General features: G+C 36.1%; 2 protein-coding genes across 5 annotated transcripts in view; both read right to left on the bottom strand.

The window, feature by feature from the left end:
* GLCE (glucuronic acid epimerase) overlaps positions 1-21,408 on the bottom strand; it is a 94,455-nt gene that overhangs the window by 11,980 nt on the left and 61,067 nt on the right. The gene's annotated exons all lie outside the window — the stretch shown is intronic.
* On the bottom strand, positions 16,303-17,223 carry LOC308497486 (latexin). The gene has a single exon (XM_081048272.1). It carries the CDS (start codon positions 17,133-17,135, stop codon positions 16,467-16,469), a length of 669 nt encoding a protein of 222 aa, XP_080904398.1. The 5' UTR covers positions 17,136-17,223; the 3' UTR covers positions 16,303-16,466.

The following is a 21,408-nucleotide window of genomic DNA, read 5'->3' as shown; positions in this document are numbered from 1 at the left end:
ACCACTGACATGTCATAGGATAAGGTTTTCTTTCATTTTGGATGCTGAGCAACCACATTAGGGAAATTTTATTAATTGCATGTAATCTAATCAAATTTAAAATGACTAACTCAAACTTTTCAGGAGAGACAAAGAAAAGGCAAGAGGTACTTTCCCCTCTTAAAATGCTCATTACCATGATCCTCTAAAGCAGAGATTCCCACACTTTCTGTTTCTGGCTCCATTTGTAACTTTTTCGCAAAGACCTTAATCCAAATAAATGTCTAATAGTTCCATTTATTAAGCAGCTGGGCCCAAAGAATTTAATACATATTTTTGTCCTGACAACTTACTAGCTGTTTAAAAAAAAGTAACCGGTCTTGTTAAGATAAATACTGACATCAAACACTGACATCAATGTTGCCAAATCCAACACTGCGTTTTTAGCACTCATCCGATTTGACCTCTCAGCAGTATGAAATAGTCAATGACTCCTTATTGAAGCACTTTCTTCGCATGCCTTCTCAGGCACCATTCTCTCCTGATTCTCTTTATACCCCACTGGCTGTTCCTCCTCAGCCATCTTTGATCATTCCTCTCCTCTCCCTGAACCTAACATATTGCAGTGCCTTTGGATTCCAGTCCTCAGAGCTCTTCTTTCTCTATTCACTCCTCGGTGATCTCACCCAATCTCATAGCTTTAAACACAATTTATATGCTGACGATTCCCCAAAATTCTATCTCCAGGCCAGACCTTTCTTCAGAACTGCAAAACATATATCTAAGTGCCAATCCAAGTAACTGACAGCTTTACGTGGAGGTCAAATGGACTTTTGAAATATAACATCTCAAACTTGACTTCTAATCTTTCCCCTCAAACTGTTCCTCATGTCCACTGCTCAGACTAGAAATCGTGACTCCTTTCTTGCTCACCCCATCGACAACAATCAGTAAGGAAATCCTGTTGGCTCTGGCTTCAGATTCTACCCAGAATCTGACCTATTTTCTGTTACCACCATGTCAGAGCCACTGTCATCTTGCATCTGGAATGCAGCAGTGACGTCCAAACTGGTCTCCCTGCTCCTACTATTTACTCCCAAGTCTATTCTCAATGTAGCATGGCAGCCAGAATGATGTTGTTAAATAGAAGCCAGATCATGTCATTCCGGTCATGATGCGAGAAGAATGTGATGCTGTCCCTGCTGGTCATCTGCTGTACCAGCCAGTTGGGATTGCACGCAAGCAGTCCTGGCTTGCCTGGTGCTGGGGTCATTGAGAAACACGAAAAATTATGGCTTAGTTATCATGTGTGCAACACATGGACTATTTCAGCCTGCTAAGAGGAAAGGGAGTCGTTCTCCTTGCTGTTTGCTGCGGTAGCTCTGTAATTTATGTTTAAATCCACAACTACTTATTTTATTGTTTGTAATCCTCCTTCCCCTTTTCCTCTCAATAAACTCTTTTGGCACCAGTGAGATTAAAAAAAAAAATCAAACCCCAGAAAGAAAATGTTTAATGAAAAATTATACAATAAATGGTTTTTCTTGTGTAATTTGTAATCCACTCATTTCTTTTACAAGAGAGGGTAAGCTCTGAGTCCTTACCTCTGTGAAAACAAGTTTATTCTCACCTTTCATGCATAGTTTGGCAGGATACAGAATTCCTGGTTGCGTATTATTTTCTTTCAAAAGGTTGTAGGCAATATTTTACTATCTTAAAGCATTAAAGGATACTCATGAGAGATTTGATTTCAGTCTGATGCTTGTCACTTTGTACACGACTTCCCTCTGGTGCTTTTGTTTAACCTAGGTATTCTGCAGTTTATTGAGGAGGCGTTACAGTACGAGTCACTTTTCAGTATGGTCCTTTCAGTCTGAAAACCTGTGTTCTCTTATTCCTGTTTAATGGGTATACTATCTTTTTGCAACTCTGAGTATATTGGAGTTCCTTTTCTCTCTGATTAGCTCTATTTTCTCCAGTGGCAATTTTTCTGGTTATTTTCGTCTTTCATGCCGTTAGTTTTCCTCACATGCCTGGTGATCTCTGGTTACTCATTCATATTTAGGCCTGAATGACTCACTAGCCAACATAGATTTTCTCTGTTACTGTGAAGATGGCGTGTTATTTGGCTAGATTGTTCTCCTGAGGGGGTCTCTGTGTGGGCTAGGTGTAGGCTGATTGGTAGTGTTCCTTTAGGGTGCACAGGTGGGGAGTCGGCTGGCCCTCTAAATGCCAGAATGTAGTACAGGCAAACTGATAGTACTAAATGGTGTTTTATTTTATTTTTTTTAAATCCTTCATTAAAAACACTTACCTGCCAACATGTGAATCATTTGTCAGCTCTACCTAACATTTAGATCAAGTAAAATAGAAATATAAAACATTTTGTACCATCTTTGAGAAGTGACCAACCTCCATGACTCAAATGAGAATAATCCTGCTTATGAAAACTAAGCTACCATTATGATGAGGCTCATGAGGGGAAAGTATAGAAAAATCAAAATTAAAAACTTTTAATAACCTTTATACCCAGATTTTGTTATCTGATACCATTCCATAGTAAAAGCAATCGTAGTAAAAGCAATCGGGCTGCTTAGGTAAATGGGTGGATGATTCCAAGTTTGGGGCCTTGCTGTGCCAGAAAACAAAGAAAACTTTTCAAATATCAATGTACCATAATCCAGGGGATCAAAAAAGTAGAGGAGGATAGATAAAACAAGATTGGGAATATACTAATAATTGCTGAGCTAAAAGAAATGTTGGAGATTCACTATATTTTTCTCTATACTTTTGTTTATGTTTAAACATTTCCATAATTAAAAAAATAGTATCACGGCAAAAAGACACAGGATAGGAATCATCCTGAAAGGTCCCCTTCCCCCTAGTCAAAGTTGTGAGAATTAGGACTGATGTTAACTGAAACACACTGAATTAATAATAAAAAAAAAACAACACATGAGTTTACAATGATATTAAAAAAGGTGAAAGCCAGAAAAACAAACTTATGTCATCTTCTGAGCTGGTGAAAATTAGTAACTGAGTGAAAGAATTAATCTATCTGGCCTTTGCAGGAGAACATACCAATAGCTCCAGATGTTACAAAATTCCATTTTACAGAAAAACATGGCTAATAATGTAGAAATTAAAAAAAAAAAATCAGAAAATTAGTATTATTGGATCCCTCATGAAATTACTAATTTAGGGAAGTATTATATTCAGGTACATGTTTGATAGGGACCTGGAGATCCATACTGTGCAAAGTAACACCAAATACATTATTTTCTAGTCAAAAGGAGAAAAACAGGAAACTGCAATGAAGGGATTGGATGGTCATTACCCTAACTCAGTGGTCCGATTCAGTTTCATTTGCAGTGGCTCATCCAGATACGATGTGTCTTGATGAGTTACAATAAGAAGTACATGACCTATCCTATATCCCAACCAAAAATGATTAACTTGCATCTCTCAGGCCTTAAGGTTTAACTTCTAGTTAACAGGAAATAGAAGGGGCAGAGGAACAAGTTAAATGTGGAAGCAACCAGACACATTTAGAAGGTGAGACATCCTGTACTCACGAGTGGTATGAAAAGAAAAAGGGAACTGGGTTAGTTTTTCTTAAAGAGATGTAAAGAGATATAACAACCAGCTGCGAAAGTTGGTCCTACCCTGGGAAATCTGACTATGGATTTAAAAAGAAGGAAAGCTGGAAGGACATATGGAGATTGTTAATTTAAAAAAGGTTAAAAAACAGCAATACAGTAAATTCTCACTTTAGAAAACAATGCATATATGTCTTTATTTTCTAATTTTCCATGAGTATATTTACTGTTTTTAACCATAAAATTTAAAAAGATCAAAGTCAATTTTGTTAAAATATTGAAAGGAATATAAATTTTAAGTTAAAAATGTCTATATTTAGTTTTCAAAATAGGCACTGACATTTTTTGGGGGAAGGAGGAGAGACAGAGGAGATAGAGAGAAAACCTTGAGCATGATATGCAGTGTTAACTAGCTTATTAAAGGTAAAAGCGATCATTTTATCATAATGTTCCTCAAATTGTAGAAAACTGACGACAGAAACTTTCAAATTTCAAGGGGACTGCATTGACATTTTGCTGAGTATAAACGATAGTAACTTTAAAAGGGAAAACGAGGGTTTTCTGCGGAGTGGTGATAAGCTTCCTACTCACTTTAAAGCTTTTACCACCTCCATGAACTAGATTAGATTAACCTTTCAAATTGAAAAAAAAAAGTTACTAACCCCCTAAATTCAAAAACCTTGAAACCTCATCTACTGCTGACCCTAAAGATTTATTTTATTAGAAACATAATGCAATAGAAATTGGTTTTAGTAACTTTGGAGACCTAAAACAGAAAATAACATTCAGTAAGCATCATAAATAAACCGTGGAAAAACTTCTTTGCAGAAATAGTTAAAAATTACAGAAAGCAAAATATAACAGTTTTCCTTTGGGAGAGCAAACTGTTCTCTTTTAAAATGATTTGCAATTCAAAGAACATTTATACCTTACTTTCTAAATTCATTTTCCTGAGTGTTTCAAGTAACTATTAGAGTAATTCAATAAACATTAAAACTGGATATCACGAGTTTTTAAAATATGAAGGTTATATTTCAGTTAAAAACAACCTTTAAATAAACTTGTAAAAGATTTCATTGAAAAAAATTATTGGCTTTTTCTGTTCTCTGAATAATGTAGACTAAAGGCTTGCTTGCTCATTCTTTTCTCTTATTTATATACCTAACAATTTACATTTGCTATAATACTTTGGTACCAAGTAAACGGAAGGAGTTGCTCATTAGATAATCAAACTGTCTGGTTCAATCAGCATCAATTCAGCAGCTGCTGTGTAGCAGGTAAGGCATTACCCCTAAAGGCCAGGTTAGTGGGAAACATCTATGTTAAAAAGGAAAAAATGTTAGGAGACAAGAACTGTAAACCTCTATGGTGTAAAACAGAGGAGGAAACCCGTAACTCTGCCTTAACTTTCTAAGGTGGTAAGGAAAGCTTCAAGGTGGAATGAGTCAAAGATTGACTGCCAAGCATGCTACCAAATCACGGTATTCACGATAGCCATTCCCTCTGCCTGGCACTGTTTCTTCAAATATCCACTGGCTTGCTCCTTTACTTCTTCAGGCCCCTGCTTAAGGGTCAATTTATCAAAGAGGCTTCCTCTGACCACCCTATCTAAAATAGCAGCTCTCATCCCATTATTCTCTATGTTCTTATTTAGCTTTATTTTTCTTCAAAGTGTTTATCACCACCTGATAGTAAGTGTACACATTTAGATTATTAGCCATCTTCAATCCACTAGAATCTAAATTCCATGAGGCCTGGAATTTGTTTCTCCTGGATCCCCAGTGGCTAGAAATGTATCTGGTTTACAGCAGGCATTCAATAAAGATTTGTTAAATGAACAAACATTGTTAAGTATACAATTTTAGAAATAATAGACATTTAAAATAGACAAATGTCTATTTTTTGTTTTCGTTCCCACATTTGGGTATTCTAAAATCATAATCCATATAAAAATGAACATAACGGACACAACTGAATATGGATTGTGATGTTGTATATTTGCCAATTCTTTAACATAGATTCACAATTTAATTACTGCTGTTAGTAATGTTCCATCTGTTTACTGCTTGATAGACCGAGATTTAAATTATAGGCAAATGGTTAAGCATTCTGTGATAGCTCTAACTCAACTGTCTAATATTTCTGGTGGTTAGGCCTCTCCCAGTAATGAAAACAAGCAGTATTCTCTGTCATTACAATAAAGGACAAACTGAGAAGGTAATTATGCTAGACCGTGTTTTTTTTTTTTTTAATAACAATGTTAAAATAATCTTTGATACAAACGGCTCACAATGCTTCACCATGTAAGATTATATTTCTGGGCAAACATCCCCCCAAAATTGAGCAGGAGTATATGGTATATTACATTATTTGCATTTCATAGATGAAAAGACTAAGGTATAATAGCCCACAAGAGCTTCATTCACTAAGGAAGAGGACAGGGACAAAACCAATATAAATGAGAACTTAGTGCTCGCTTCGGCAGCACATATACTAAAATAAACGAGAACTTAAACATGATTAAAAATTATTTCTCCGTATTTTATGGATGACGAAACTGAGGCTTTGTGATGTTAAGTAATTTACCCTAGGTCATTTGATTATTTGACAGTTCACTTGAGATTTGAACTTAAGTTTGTTTGATTCCAAACCTTATGTACCAATGGACATGTCATAGGGTATCTTTGAACAGATATATATTGTATTTCAGAAGCTGAATATCCCCTTCCTCAGGAGATATTCTAATTTATTACAGGTTACCAGTTATGAATTGAATTCAAACACTGACAGGTCTTATTCTAGACAAAGTTGAATTTTAATCTTGAATCAATAGTTTGCAAATGTAAAAGATAATTTTAGGAAAAGTTATCTAGTTATTCTAAAAATTTATTTGCATATTTGAATGGAATTTTTAAACTTTCTTTGAATCCAACAGTATAATTACATGTGATATTAATATAAGAAGAGTAGAAGTGAGAGTCATAATTATGAATATTTATGCATATATAGTCTAATAAAGATATCTTGTCTCCAGGTGGATTAAAATAATTAAGCCCTTGAAAACAGAATTTCCACTGGCCTCACAAATCCAGCAACAGCTTACAAATGTATTACAGAGCTGCATTTTTGCAAGTAATTATGATGATGATCTGGGGTAACTTGGGGAAGCAAAACCTTTCTCCAGAGAAAGAAATGGAGCATAATAACAGTTTCACCAGTCCATGTTAATTTGAAGCTTTGAAAATAATGTATGTGTTGGTGTTCTAAAAATCCTCAGGTGGCAGTATGTATAAGGAGAGTAGCATTAGTATAAAAAGTTAAGAGTGTAAAAAGGTATAAATCTTAAAATAAAAATATTTTCAGTTCAAGATTGTCTCATTAGCCATGCCCAAAACAAAACAAAACAAAAACCACAAACTGGAATATACATGCTTTAACTTTTTTTCTACTTGGTTTAATTTCTGGAAAGAACATATAATCTTGGACATAGAATGTACATAATTACTCTCAGAAACTACCAGTGACATCAAAGCTCAAATTTACCTGCTCAGTTACTCAACAGAAATCTGCTTGGAAGCAACTTAAACCAATACTTTTGCTTTATCTGCTATTCTCCTGTAAACATATCCAGTGCTATGAAAGAAAAAACACAAAACAAAACAAAAATGAAAAACATCAATGGGGAATGTAATCAATAATGTTGTAAAGACTATGTAGGGTGTCAGATGGGTACTGGACTTATCCAGGGGATCACTTTGTAATTTATATACGAAATGCCTAACCACTATGCTATACACCTGAAACTAATGTAAAATAATATTGAATGTCAACTAAAATTACACACACACACACAAACACACAGTCACGAGATATAAAGTACAACATAGGGATACAGTCAATGGTATTGTAATAGCTATGTACGATGTCAGAGAGGTATTAGACTTGGCGGGTTATCACTTTGGGAGGGGTGTAAATGTCTAATCATTATTTTGTACACCTAAAACTAACAAAAACAAAAACAAGAAAACAAAAAATGAAAGGCTTCAAACTGCAGCAATAAAGGATAACCTTCCAATAAAGAATATGTTAATTGTATAAATGAACACTCAAAATAGAACTTGGGAGTTGGGGGAAGGCACACTTGTGGTACTGTGCGCTATTTGCAAGGAGAGCTGCGACTACCTGGTTGGTGTCTTCTATTAGCCCAGAATGTGGAAGCTCACATTCTTTTTTTTTTTCCAATTAAAAAATAAATTGTAGTAAAATACACACAACATAAAATTTACCATCTTAACCATTTTTAAGTGTACAGTTAAGTGGTATTAAATACATTCATACTGTTGTACTATTATCACTACTATTCACCTCCATAACTCTCATCTTGTAAAACTGAAACTCACTAAATATTAAACAACTCCCTACTCCTCTTTCCCCACCAGACCCTGGCAACCACCAATCTACTTTCTGTGTCTATGATTCTGACTACTCTAAGTATCTCGTATAAGTGAAATCATACGTGTACAGTATTCGTCTTTTTGGGACTGGCCTATTTCACTTAGCATAATGACCTCAAGTTTCATCCATGTTGTAGCACGTCAGAATTTCCTTCCTTTATAAGGCTGAATAATATTCCATTGTATCTATATACCACATTTGCTTATCTATTCATCAATTGATGGATACTTGGGCTCTTCTACTTGTTGGCTATTGTGAACAATGCTGCTATAAATATGGGTGTACAAATATCTTTCCGAGACCCTGTGTTCAATTCTTTTGGATATACACCCAGAAGTAGAATTGCTGGATCACATGGTAATTCTATTTTTAAGTTTCTGAGGAACCATCATTCTGTTTTTCACAGCGGCTTTAACTTATTATTTACATACCCACCAACAGTGCACAGGGTTCCAATTTCTCCACATCCTCACCAACACTTGTTATTTTGGTTTTTGGTTTTTAAAAGCAGCCATCCTAATGTATGTGAGGTAGCATCCAATTGTGGTTCTGATACACGTTTCTCTAATGATTAGTGATGTTGGGCATCTTTTTATTGTTCTTATCGGTCATTTGTACATCTTTGGAGAAACGTCTATTCAAGTCCTTTGCCCATTTTTGAATTCGGTTGTTTTTTTTGTTACTGAGTTTTAGGAGTTAGCTATATATTCTGGATTTTAATCCCTCCTTAGAGATGTGATTTGCAAATATTTTCTCCCATTCTGTGGGTTGCCCTTCTACTTTGTTGATAGTGTTTACTGATGAATAAAATGTAATTTTCATGTAGTCCAATTTGTCTATTTTGTCTTTTGATCCCGATGCCTTTGGTGTCATTGTCAAGAAATCACTGCCAAATCTAATGTTGTAAGCTTTTGTCGAATGTTTTCCTCTAAGAATTTTATAGTTTTAGGTCTTACATTTAGTTCTTTGATACATTTTTGAGTTAACTTTTGCATGTGGTGTGTGACAGGAATCCAATTTCATTCTTTTGCATGTGGATGTCCAGTTTTCCAGCAACACTTGTTGAAGAAGACTGTCCTTTCTCCATTAGATGGTCTTGGCAATCCTGTCAAAAATCATTTGATCATATATGCCAGGATTTATTTCTGGGCTCTCTATTCTGTTTCATTGGTCTATATGTCTGTCATATGACAGACAGTATGTTGTGATTGCTGTTGCTTTGTAGTAGTAAGTTTTAAAATTAGGAAGTGTGAGTCTTCCAGTTTTGTTCTTCTTTCTTAAGACTGCTTAGGCTATCTGGGGTCCCTTAAGATCACAGAACCCCTCATTGTTATTTTGTTCTCTGCATACCATCTCTATGTGCTGTAAATGTTAATTATTAACTATCCTGTACCCACCAATGTAAATGAAGTGTCTTTTTGTTTTACTTTTTATCCAATCCCAGAGATTTTCCCACTTTGCTTTCTCCTACCCCTTGAATCTACCACTAACGAATTTCATGTAACTCTCCTTATGTCTCCTCCTTTTATTCTAATGTATAAAATAAGCTGCAAAACGGCCATTCTCTGGAGTATTTTCTCAATCTGTTGAGATTTTGCTTCCTGGCAATTGTCATCGGTTTGGCTCAAATAAGCTCATAAAAATTCCCTACAGGTATGGACATTCCTTATGTCGACAGTATCAAGAATATGCTGTTGCCTTGTATTGAGCGCCACATTCCTCTTTTTAGTGGTTGCAGAGTCTTATCTCAGATTCTGTCCTGGGTTATTTCCTATAAACCAGTACCTCGATCTACAACTTGGTAAAAGTAGGGTTTGATTTTTCAGCAAGAAGACTTTATGGTAGAGGTGTGAACTTTCACTAGGAAGTGTATAATATCTGATAGTCTCTCTTTTTGTTATGTTAGGATTACTCCATATGTTGAAGTGTTGTCAGTCTGATCCAGCCATTATAAAGTTCTCCATTAGCAGTCCATCTAATAGTTTTAGCAATCACTGATGACTGTTTCACTAGGGATAACAAAATGGTGCTATTCTAATTCTATCAGCCCTTCTTAATGTATGAGCTGAAATACTTCTGCAAAGAAAATCTCGCCCTTGCCATCTATTTGGTTATCCTGAAGTATATAGTTTGTATAGGAAAGGCAGAATGCTTGAATCTTTCCTTTTATTTACCAATTTTAGAAATAATGAATTGGCTTCCTAATAACCTCCAAAAATAAACAGTTTTTCAGTAATATATGAACTCACAAATTTTAGACGTATCCATTATCCATTACAGTTATTATTTTTTGATGCTCAAATTATCCTATCTTTCATCAGTGCAAATCTCTTCAAGCTGGCTCCTTTTGACACAACCCAAGTAGTTTCTGATAGCTTTCCTGCTTTCTTGTTTGACAAAATATCCTGGGATCATCATGTATGCTTCCTACCAAAGACCTGAAACAGCCATTCTTCACAGAGTTCTAGTTGCTTTCAGTGGGAATATCTAGATTATTTCTAATAGAAATTTCTTGACATTTCTATATTTCAGGTATAAGAACACTGCTTTTCCACGTTTCAGTACTGGTGTACTATTTTTAGATATATTTAGTCATTTCAGTGGTGACTGGAGGTGTGTGGTTAGAGGGAGTCAGATGCCTGTACCCAGACTGCTCTCTGAATCTGTTAGGATCGGGTTTTGCTGCTAGTAGCAGACACCAGAAACAAATCCTTTTATGTTCCAGCCATTGGTATTTTTCACTCATGTAAAAGGAACTGTTGACCCCAAGAAGAATACACCTGCCAAAAAGGACTCCTTGTGGTTAACTGGGCTCAAATTCATAACTAGAGCCTAGCAGTCATTGTTTGCAGAGGTCTGTCACGCATGCTGCATTTCAAGGAAAAGCCAGACTGGGCTCCAAGCCTCCTGCACTGTGTTCCTGCTGCCTAGCGGGCGCTTATAAGAGAGCTCCTACGGTATTTCAACCAATAGGACTGAGACTTTCCCTGTCCAATTGGAGCTGTGCAGCTATATCCTTATTTGCATCTTCACCAACCAATATGAGTGGCTCCGTTCAGACCAATCAGGACAGTGCTTTTTGTGCCAATCAAACTGAGGATGTGAAGGCCTCACCTGCATGAGAATGAACCAATCAGGGACCTCAGGTGGTCACTACTGTCTATATAAGCCACCTCCACTTCTGCCTCATGGGAGCCCACTTAAAGTTTCCATCAAAGACTGCGTTTCCCATCTAGAGCTGTAACAGTGGACCTGGAGCTGTCAGCTGACGTGGAACTGTCTTGTCAGAGTGGAGCAGAGCTACAATACGGGCCCCCTTGCCTACGCTGCCTCAGCTGGGCCGCCTTGCCTGAGCTGTTCCACAGCTGTGCTTATCATAATTGAGCGGTATCACTATTGAGCTGTCTTACAACTGTGCTGTTCCACAGCCACGTTGTGTCACAACTGAACTGTTTGCACTGAATAAAGTCACTCCCCCTTCACCACACCCCATACTGGGGACTCCTGCGGTTGACTTGACAAGGAGGCTTTCGTTGGACAAAACCCAGAAGGAGGCAGTCTGGAGCCAACACGATCCTGCAGCATCAAGGACCTAGGCACCTGCTATCTTTCTACATCACACTGTGCCCAAGAAAGCTACCAAAGCCTCAGCCACAGTGTCTGTGTTACAGCCCAGAAAGAAGAGGAAAGACAGAAGGGCAAAAGAGCGTGTCTTCCCTCGGCAGAATATCTTATCCCTGTGGGTACTCCATAAGTATTAAACTGGAATATGCCTTCTTCAGTCATACTGAAGGTATGTATCTTAGTCACTGTTTATAATCATGTATATTTTCAAACTATTGGCTTGTGTTACCTAATATGGCAACCTAGTCTTCCCATAGTCCAGAGCTTGTGCTACAAATCATCCCCAGTACTCCACAGATAGGTCAACCTGCTACCCTCATCTATCTTCAAATCTGCATGAGACATATTTAGGTTTGTTTTTTTTACAAAAACCACCAAATCACATTTGAATGATAAAGGAAGTTGTTCCTTTTTTTTTTTTTTTGAGGGGGTAGGGGAAAGGTTACAGGGAAAGGAAACATTTAATAGGTAGATTTACCACATGCCAGGTGCTATACATACTTTCAGTTACTGAAATCAAACCTTAACAAGGAGTTCTTGTTATCACAAGCATAGTCGAACAAACTGAGTAGTTGTAACTCTCCTGAAGAAAAAATATTAGCAAGCACATAGTGGGGTTTAAACCTAGATTTACCTGGCTTCAAAGTATAGGTTCTTTATATCAGACCACAATAAAATATGATCTGGCTCCAAGTCACTATTTACTTTCTCACCAACGACATCAAAGCAGAATGATCTGCCCTTGGTTTGTGCAGACATCCTAAACTACTAGTATTATGTGCAGCTGTTTCTGAAACTAAACTTTGTTTCTGAAAAGAGCTCCTAAATGTATTCAGCTTAATTCTCTTTCACATTGAAAGCAATAATATAAAGAACTAGGACAGGAATGTTTTTTGAAGAGCAAAGAGCAGCTTTGTATCCAGAAAAGCTAAACAATTACAGTGTGGCTAAAATGTTCTTTGAAGTATTGTATAGTACTTAACTAAAAAAGATCTCTGCTTCTTCTAAGCAATGTGTCAAACTAAGCATATGCTATATAAATAAATCAGTTAAGAAACGAGTTTCAGGCTTCCCGGCTGTGTAAGATTTCTCCCCTCATTAGGAAAGCCAGGAGAACGAAAACCTAATGATGTGTTTACTCTGCATGGCTCATACATGGGGGACTTTACAATACAAATTGGTAGAACTATCCTAAGAAGTTCTTCAATGGTTAGCTGCTAAGTTTTTATGAAGTTTGGTGCAATCTCACAAAACAGCAACAACAGAAGGGGAAAGGTTCATCAAGTTGCTTGCTTATAATAATTTAAAACAATCATAAGGCATAAAGGTATAGTTTTGGCTATGCAAAAGAAGCTGTACATGGAAGAAATCAGTGCCCAAGCTGATTTTTAAACGTGAGAAATTATTGGGCTAGTTGTTGACACAGAAATAGAATGCAGTTCTGAGCTACTTCACAAAGCCAATGCAGAAAGCATCACATTGGAAAAAATGATGGAGAGAACGTGCTAACAGGAATCATGTGAGAACAATCTGTCAGGTTGTTAGATTATACTGTAAACTCTAATTGTCGGTTGACTTAGTGTTTTTCTAATGTTTATGATAAAAAGAAACATCTACTATACCAGCCTTCAGACACTGTATAATTTTTTGCAATTAAAAAAACATGATAAGGTTAGCATCTATATTTCAGATTTCTCTTAATAGTTAACAGAATAGCAGAGCAAGGAGACAGAGAAAGAGGGATCTTTGTAAAAAGGGACAGACACGAAGAGACGAGCAGTTCTGAATGATGTAATCACATAATTCTCATAATTCTCAAAGTGGGTATTATCTCCATTTTCTAGCTAGGAAACTGATCGGGAGTCAACTGTTGCCTCAAGCACCTACTTACCAGCTTTACAGTAACTGCCAGTTACTTCACTTCTGTGAAGCACAGTTTCCTCATCAGTGAAACAGAACTAGTACTATCTACCTCTGACGTACTTCATATGGTGGTCTTGAGGGTTAAATGAGATAATGTATATATATCTAAAAAAATGGGGAAATGTTAGGTTCATTTTTCTTTTTGCAGAGGATATTAATCTGTCCAAAGTCTATAGCTAGAAACTGACACCAGATAAAAGGACTAGAAGTCAATTTTTGAACACTTAGTTCAGTGTTTGCCATTGCACTACATTTTCATTGTATTTCATTTCTTATCATTTATCTTTCTACTACTACAGCATGCTAATTAAAAAAAAAAAAGCATGTCCCAAATGTCACGTAGTACCCTCCAAATTTTGAAAACCGCTAACACGTTTTTCATCCCAAATTTCTAATAGCGGTCTCAGAATGCTCAGCGAGATGTCTCATTTTAGATTATCTAAGACTAAGGGATCTATGAACTAGCCCCTCAACAGAATGCCATACTAACCCAGAGATTCTAAACCTAAATAAGTTATGAACATAAATGTTTATAAGTTTATTCATAATAATCCCAAACTGGAAAATGTCCAGTTTGATGGACCCAAATGTCCATCAAACTGGTAATTAGATAAACTGTGGTTCACTCATACAATGAACACAACTCCTCAATAAACTGATACCTGGGATCTGCAACAACATGGATGAATCCTAAAAGTATTTTGGTAAGTGAAAGAAGTCGGACACATATGATTTCTTTTATGTGACATTCTGGAAAAAGCAAAACTACAGGGATAAAAGCTAAATCAGTAGTGACAGGGAGGGACTGACTACAAAAGGGGCACGAGGCCTTTTGGGGTGGAAATGGAAATGTTCCAGATTTTCATTGTTGTGGTGCAGGTGACATGACTGCATACGTCTGTCAAAACTCATCTAACTGTAACTTTAAAAGGAGAGCATTTTATTGTATGTAAATTACACCTCAATAAATCTGATTTTTAAAACAACTTATAAAATTAGTCAAGAATAAATGCATTTCTAGTCTTTTGAATAATAAATACTATGAAAATATAGAAGAAACCAATCAAATAGGTCAAACGGATAATATATTTTGGAAAAAACCTGAGGTTTTTTTTTTAAAGATTTTACTGGGGAAGGGGAACACGACTTTATTGGGGAACAGTGTGTACTTCCAGGATTTTTTTTTTTTCCAAGTCAAGTTGTTGTCCTTCCAATTGTAGTTGTGGAGGGCGCAGCTCAGCTCCAGGTCCAGTTGCCATTTCTAGTTGCCGGGGGCGCAGCCCATCATCCGTTGTGGGAGTCGAGGAGTCAAACCGGCAACCTTGTGGTTGAGAGCCCACTGGCCCATGTGGGAATTGAACCGGCAGCCTTCGGAGTTAGGAGCACGGAGCTCCAACCGCCTGAGCCACCAGGCCGGCCCCTGAGCTCTTGAGTCTCATAGATCTAAATTTGAATACGGTACTGGTAAACTGGACAATCTTGGACAAGTTAGGTAACCTTTCCAAATCTCGATATTCTCATCTGTGAAGCTGAGATAATACTTTCTACTTTACAAAGTTGTAAGATTAAATGAACAATTAATTTGGTTCCTACCACATAGTAGGCAAACAAAGGAAAAGGTCTATGGACATTTAAGTCAATAAAGAAAGAGTAACCGGGGTGGCCGGATGGCTCAGTTGGTTAGAGCACAAGCTCTAAATAACAGGGTTGCCGGTTTGATTCCCACATGGACCAGTGAGCTGTGCCCTCCACAACTAGATTGAAGGACAGCAACTTGGAGCTGATGGGCTCTGGAGAAGCCCAACATTCCCCAATTAAAAAAAAAAAAAAAGGTATCCATCTATCTGTATCAGTTCATTCAATCAATACATTATTTGTTAAGCATCTATTATATGGTATGTTAACATTTTCCAAACAAGCAATTTGAAAAAAAGAGAAGTACATGTCCCCCTAAAAAGAACACCTTTCTCTAAGCTTCTGTAATTTTTATTATCTCATAAAAGATGATAAGAACAGCAATCAAGAAGCAAATACAATCTGACTTTCCACAGAATGATATATTGGTACAGAGCATAAATTTTACCAACAATAAGTGTGAATTAAGTAAGATTTAAACTAAGATTTCCCAGATGTACAATTTTTCTAAACAAACAGGAAGATTACCAAATTGAATTAACTTCAGCACTGTAGGAACTTTCATTTAACTCCTATTTAAGACCTTACTGCATGCTGAGCAAAGGGTATAGATACTTTTTATTGGTTTTTAAATTTGAGATGAATGTAAATTGCAACACAAATTCCATTCACCTGAATTAATAAGGTGGCTGAATTAATAAGTAGAAATGAAATTTATCCAAAACAGTATTTTTTAATGTATAGAAATACATTTCTATACATATTCTAATGGTTGAAACTAAGGTTTCACTGACATTTACAAAAACAGTCTCAGATCTTGGCACTGGGATTATTTATAAGAGTGAAACTTGAATTACAAATATTTGGCAAAGAGAAAATTATATTTTGTTTTTCTTCCCAAATCAAAATCCTTTTCTTCATAAATGTATGTATGTGTATCATATATATTCCATATATCTATATCTATATCTACATATATATTGATATCTATATATACATATATTTTCTTCCTGCAACAAACCCCACCATATAGCCCACACACTGCTTCATATTTTTTTTTTTTTTTTTTTTTTTTTTTTTTCATCGTGACACTCTTTATTATGGAAGCTATACAGTTCTGTGCTGTAATCAAGACATTTATAGAAAGTGACACTTTGGGATTTATTTAGCCCATTAAGCTAGATATCAATGGACTGACATATACATCCTCAATAAGCATACTGACACTTCATCCAGTGTTAGGGTCTTCATTCATTCCAGTTGTGCCTCCTTTGGCAGACGACTGTTATGTTTTACTTTAGTACCATATTGTGGATGCCACAGAACTTGCATTTGCCAAGGAATAATCTCCTGAGATGCAATGTCATGAAGTAGAATCGTGTAGTCTAACTCAATGAAGTCATCGTTTCTTTGCACTTGCTTGACAGTTTGAATTTTTACCATTTTATACCATGTGTTTTCAGTAGAATTCTGCCATATTATATAACCACAGGCAACCCAGGCTAAATGTCGAACTGGCTTCATTTCTGGGGCTATATTTCCAAAACTGTCTGGAATATTTTGTGCTTCTAGTGGTTCCTTCATGGACTTGAGTCTTTGATAAAATGTGTTATCTTCTTCATCTGGGTTCTTTCCAATTTCTCCTTCAAATGTGAAGTTGACTTCTGGTGCAGTGTCTTCTCCCATTGGAGGGTAAAGTACTTCAGCTGTGCAGTTCACTGTCACTTGTTTTTGGATAATTTCTTCCACAGAAAATTTAAGGTGATACTTATGTCCTCTTCCTTGAATATCCTCCATGCTGGCTTGCGTGACTGTCTGCACCAAAAACACCTTGTGGGGGGTCCCCTGCTGGTAGTTGATGCAGTTCTCTGCCACTGAGGCCGCTCTGGAGGCTGGGTAGTGGGTCGGCGGGATTTCCATTCTTGGTGATCGAAGGCTGGGCGAGCACCGGTCGGCTCAAGCTTAACGGGACGCGTACCAGTGCGCCGTCGTCCAGCCTGCTGCCAGGTCGCCGAGGCGGAAAAGTCTGCTTCATATTTTTTTTTAAATTGCTCCTTCAACATAGAATTTAGAGTATCATCCCACCTCTCATGAGCTTTAGATTTCAAACTGTGGCAAATATTGATTAAGGAATAAGAAACTAAGATGATACACAAATCTTCTCTATTAAGCCAACCACAAAGCAGCTATGACCTCCAAACAATCCAATAGAAATCTACGTTATAAACTGAGCTCCTCTTATGCCCTATGACACAAATTTGTAATAAGGATAGATATCATTCTTTTTTGTTAGTACTAAAATTCCATCTCTAGGAAGCAGAGTGAGTTTAAAAAGAAACTTAATGTTATACATTGAATTTGAAGATATGACACCAATGTTTTCTACCCCCTTACTACAGAGTGGGGTTGGGAAGGCAAAAGGTGTTCAAGCATGTTATTGGTGTCTATCTCTTGACTGACAAATTCTTCTAGCACTTTCTTGGTGTAAATTTACATAGTCTAAATGCAGAAATGAAACGGGGATTTTATTTATAAGCTAAAAATAAACATAACATCAATGAACTTTTCTCATTCTCCACCTGAATTACGTGACTGAGGTCATAGAAATTTGGTGGTTTCAAGACTTTTGGGGGGGGTCATATGGAAAACATATGAAAAACATGTTTTTCATATACTTTAGACCTGAAACTCTTGGCGGTTATAGAGTACCCTAACGTTAAATATGCCCAACTGGAACTACTTTTGTGTAAGGAACTCCTTAAGATGACTCATCAAATTCTAAGCCAGTATACCTTCCTGTAACCTTTCTAGGAAATGAGAAATTACCCTAAAATGCCCAAATATGGATATTCTACAATCTTTAGTAATGTCAAGTAAGTTATGTCTTTACATTTCTTTACATTCTTAGAAAAGCATTTCTCATTTGCATATTCTCTGGCTCATTCCTTCCGGTCTGCTGCTCCTCACCAGACAGCACATCCTCCACTCAAACAGAAACACTCTCAATTCGTCCATGATTTTAGACTAATCTAAACCTTGTAACTCCAAGGATGAATATTTTACATGACCTTGTTGTTGCATTTATACGAGAAAATAAACTCCTTGAGAAGAGAAACCACATATGAATGGATTTTTTCCCCCTCCCAAAATGCCTAAGGCAATGCTGGTTTTATTTTCCTTCCATATAATGATCTAATTATTCCTGGAATACTTTTGAATAAATTCTATGAATATAATTCCTACCTCAAATTCTACTCTGCCATCCTAAACACTGAGTTATATCTCCCCTGTAAAGAGAAGTAGCCAGTGAAACTCATTTTGGACTTCTGGTCTCTAGAACTGTAATATAATAAGTTTGTGCTGTTTTAAGCCACTGTTTGTGGTAGTTTGTTACAACAGCAATAGGATACTAATACAGCTAGCAATTCGTAAAACTCAATATTTACAATTTTTACTGACCCCTGGTTATAGATACTTACATAGAATCTGCACCTTAATACTACTTCAATGATTAGGTTTGGCAGGCATAATCTTCTGGCTAATGAGAGAGCAAATCCCAATAGAAGGAAAACACTAAAGCTAAAAAAATGGAGGGATAAATCACGCATCTTGTGATAGAATACATCTCAACGAACATCAGTTACTGAGGGACAATGCTGAAGTTCCCAACCATAATTGTGTATTTGTCTATTTCTCCTTTCAGTTCTACTAGTTTTCCTTCATCTATTTTAAAGCTCTGTTATCAGATGCCTACGCATTTAGAATTTTTATATCCTTTTGGTGAATTGACTCCATTTCCATTTTGGAATATCTCTTATTTCTTGCTCATAGATCTACATTATCTGATATTCATATAGGTACTCCAGTTTTCTTTTGATTAGTGTCTACATTGTACATCATTTCTCATTTGTTGTCTTTTAACCCGTATCTTTATATTCAAGTTTCTTGTAGACGGTATATAACTGAGTTTCTTTTTAAAAATCTAATCAGACAATCTCTTTTAACTAGGGTGTTTAGACCATTTACATTAAATGTGATTATTGATAAGGTTGGATTTAAATCTCTATCTTGCTATTTGTGTATTTGTCTCATCTTTTGTTCTTTTCAAAAGTCCTATCCTCTTTGAGTAATTTTTATGATTCCATTTTATCTCCACCATTGATTTATTAGCTAAACGTTTGTTGTTGTTTTTTACTTCTATTTATGTTATAGACACACAAGAATAAAAATACATTTTTATTCTTGTTTTAATCAATTCTCTTTAAGGAAAAAAATTCTTAAATGAGGGGAAAATGGAATTTATATTTACCCACCTATTTACCATTTCCAGTGCTCTTCATTTCCTTCAGTAGATGCAAATTTCCCCGATATCATTTTCTTTCTGCCTGAAGAACTACTTTTCACATTTATTATAGTGCAGATCTGTTGGTGACAAATTCTCTCAGCTTTGTTTATCCAAAAAAGTCTTTATTTTGCCTTCCTTTTGGAAAGATCTTTTTTCCAGGTATAGAGTTCTAGGTTGAGTGTTTTTTCTTCTTCTTCCAGTACTTTAAGGATGTCATTTCACTGTCTTCTGACATGCATAGTTTCTGACAAGGTCTACATTAATTTGTATGTATCTGTTCATCTGTTATTTATGGTTATGTTTTTTTCCTGGGGCTCCTTTTAAGATAATTTTAAAGATTTCTGTCATTTGGTTTCAATGATTTGATTATTGTGCCTGGTTCTTCTGCTTGGAGATTTGTGAACTATAATCTGTGGGTTTATACTTTTCAACAAATTTGGTAAATATTTACCCACTATTTCTAAATGAAATATTTTTTCTGTCTCCACATCTCCTTCTGAAACTTGTTATACTTGTGTTAAACTTCTTGATATTGTCCCAGAGCTCACTGATATTGTGTTCTTTTCTCTCCCCCCAAGTTTTTTCTTAGTGTTTCATTTTAGATAGGTTTGCTATTGCTGTGTCTTTAGGATTTAACTAATCTTTTTCTCCTTCAATGTCTAATCTATTAATCTCTTTCGCTGTATTTTCCATTTCAGATATTATACTTTTCATCTCTAAAAGTTCTACTTGGGTCTCTGTTTAAAAATAACTTCCATTTCTCTCCTTGGAATGTTTATGTTTTCCTCTATCCTTCTGAAAATATGGAGTATATTTATAATTGCTGCTTTAATGTCCTTGTCTGCTAATTCAGTCATCTGTGTCATTTCTCCTTTCCTATTGCTTGATGTTTGTCCTGGTTATGGATCATATTTTTCTGCTTCTTTGCATGTCTGGTAATTTTTTATAGGATGCAAAACATTAAGAATTTTACATTGTTAGGTACTATTTTTTTCAGATTTGTTATGGACATTTCTCTTTCATGCTTAGTCTTCACTACATAAATATATTGCATATTTTTAAAAGCAGAGAATGCTATTTATAGCAGATATGAGTGGACAAATGAGTTTACCTGCAACAAATTTTTAAGTGTACTGTATAGTACTGTTAACTATAAGCACAATGTTATACAGCAGATCTCTAGAACTTTTTCATCTTGCATAACCGAAACTTTATAGCCACTGAACAGCAACTCCCCATTCCCTCTAGCACCTAGCAACCACTATTCTTTCTGCTTCTATGAGTTTGACAACTTTAGATACCTTATATAAGTGGAATCATGCAGCATTTGTTCCTTTTAGGACTGGCTTATTTCACTTAGCTACGGTCCTCAAAGTTCATCCGTGTTTTTGCATGAAAGAATTCCTTTTTTTTCCAAAGGCTCAATAATATTGCATTGTATGTATATACCACACATTCTTTATCCATTCATCCGCTGATGGACAGTTAGATTGCTTTCCATACCTTGGCTATTGTGAATAACACTTCAATGAACATAGAAGTGCAAATACCTCTTTAAGATCCTGATATTAATTGTTTTGGAGAAATACCTAGATGTGGGACTGCTGGATCACATGGCGTGGATTTTTGGTATTCCTTTAAATGTTTTCGAGCTTTGTTCTGGGTGTACTTACGGTACTCGGAAACAGTTTGATTGTTTCAAGGCTTACCTTTAAACTTTGTTAAGTGGGACCCAAGTAGCTTTTAATCCAGGCCAATGCCCTATTTAAGACTTTACCCAATGCCTGTCTATTAGGAAGTCGTTCCATTCTGGTTGCTGGGGCCACTTATTCTGTAACCTCTGAGGGC

Source organism: Rhinolophus hipposideros (assembly GCF_964194185.1).
Source record: "Rhinolophus hipposideros genome assembly, chromosome: 5".
In the NCBI taxonomy this organism is placed as follows: Eukaryota; Metazoa; Chordata; class Mammalia; order Chiroptera; family Rhinolophidae; genus Rhinolophus; species Rhinolophus hipposideros.
This window is presented reverse-complemented; position numbering and strand designations above follow the sequence as displayed.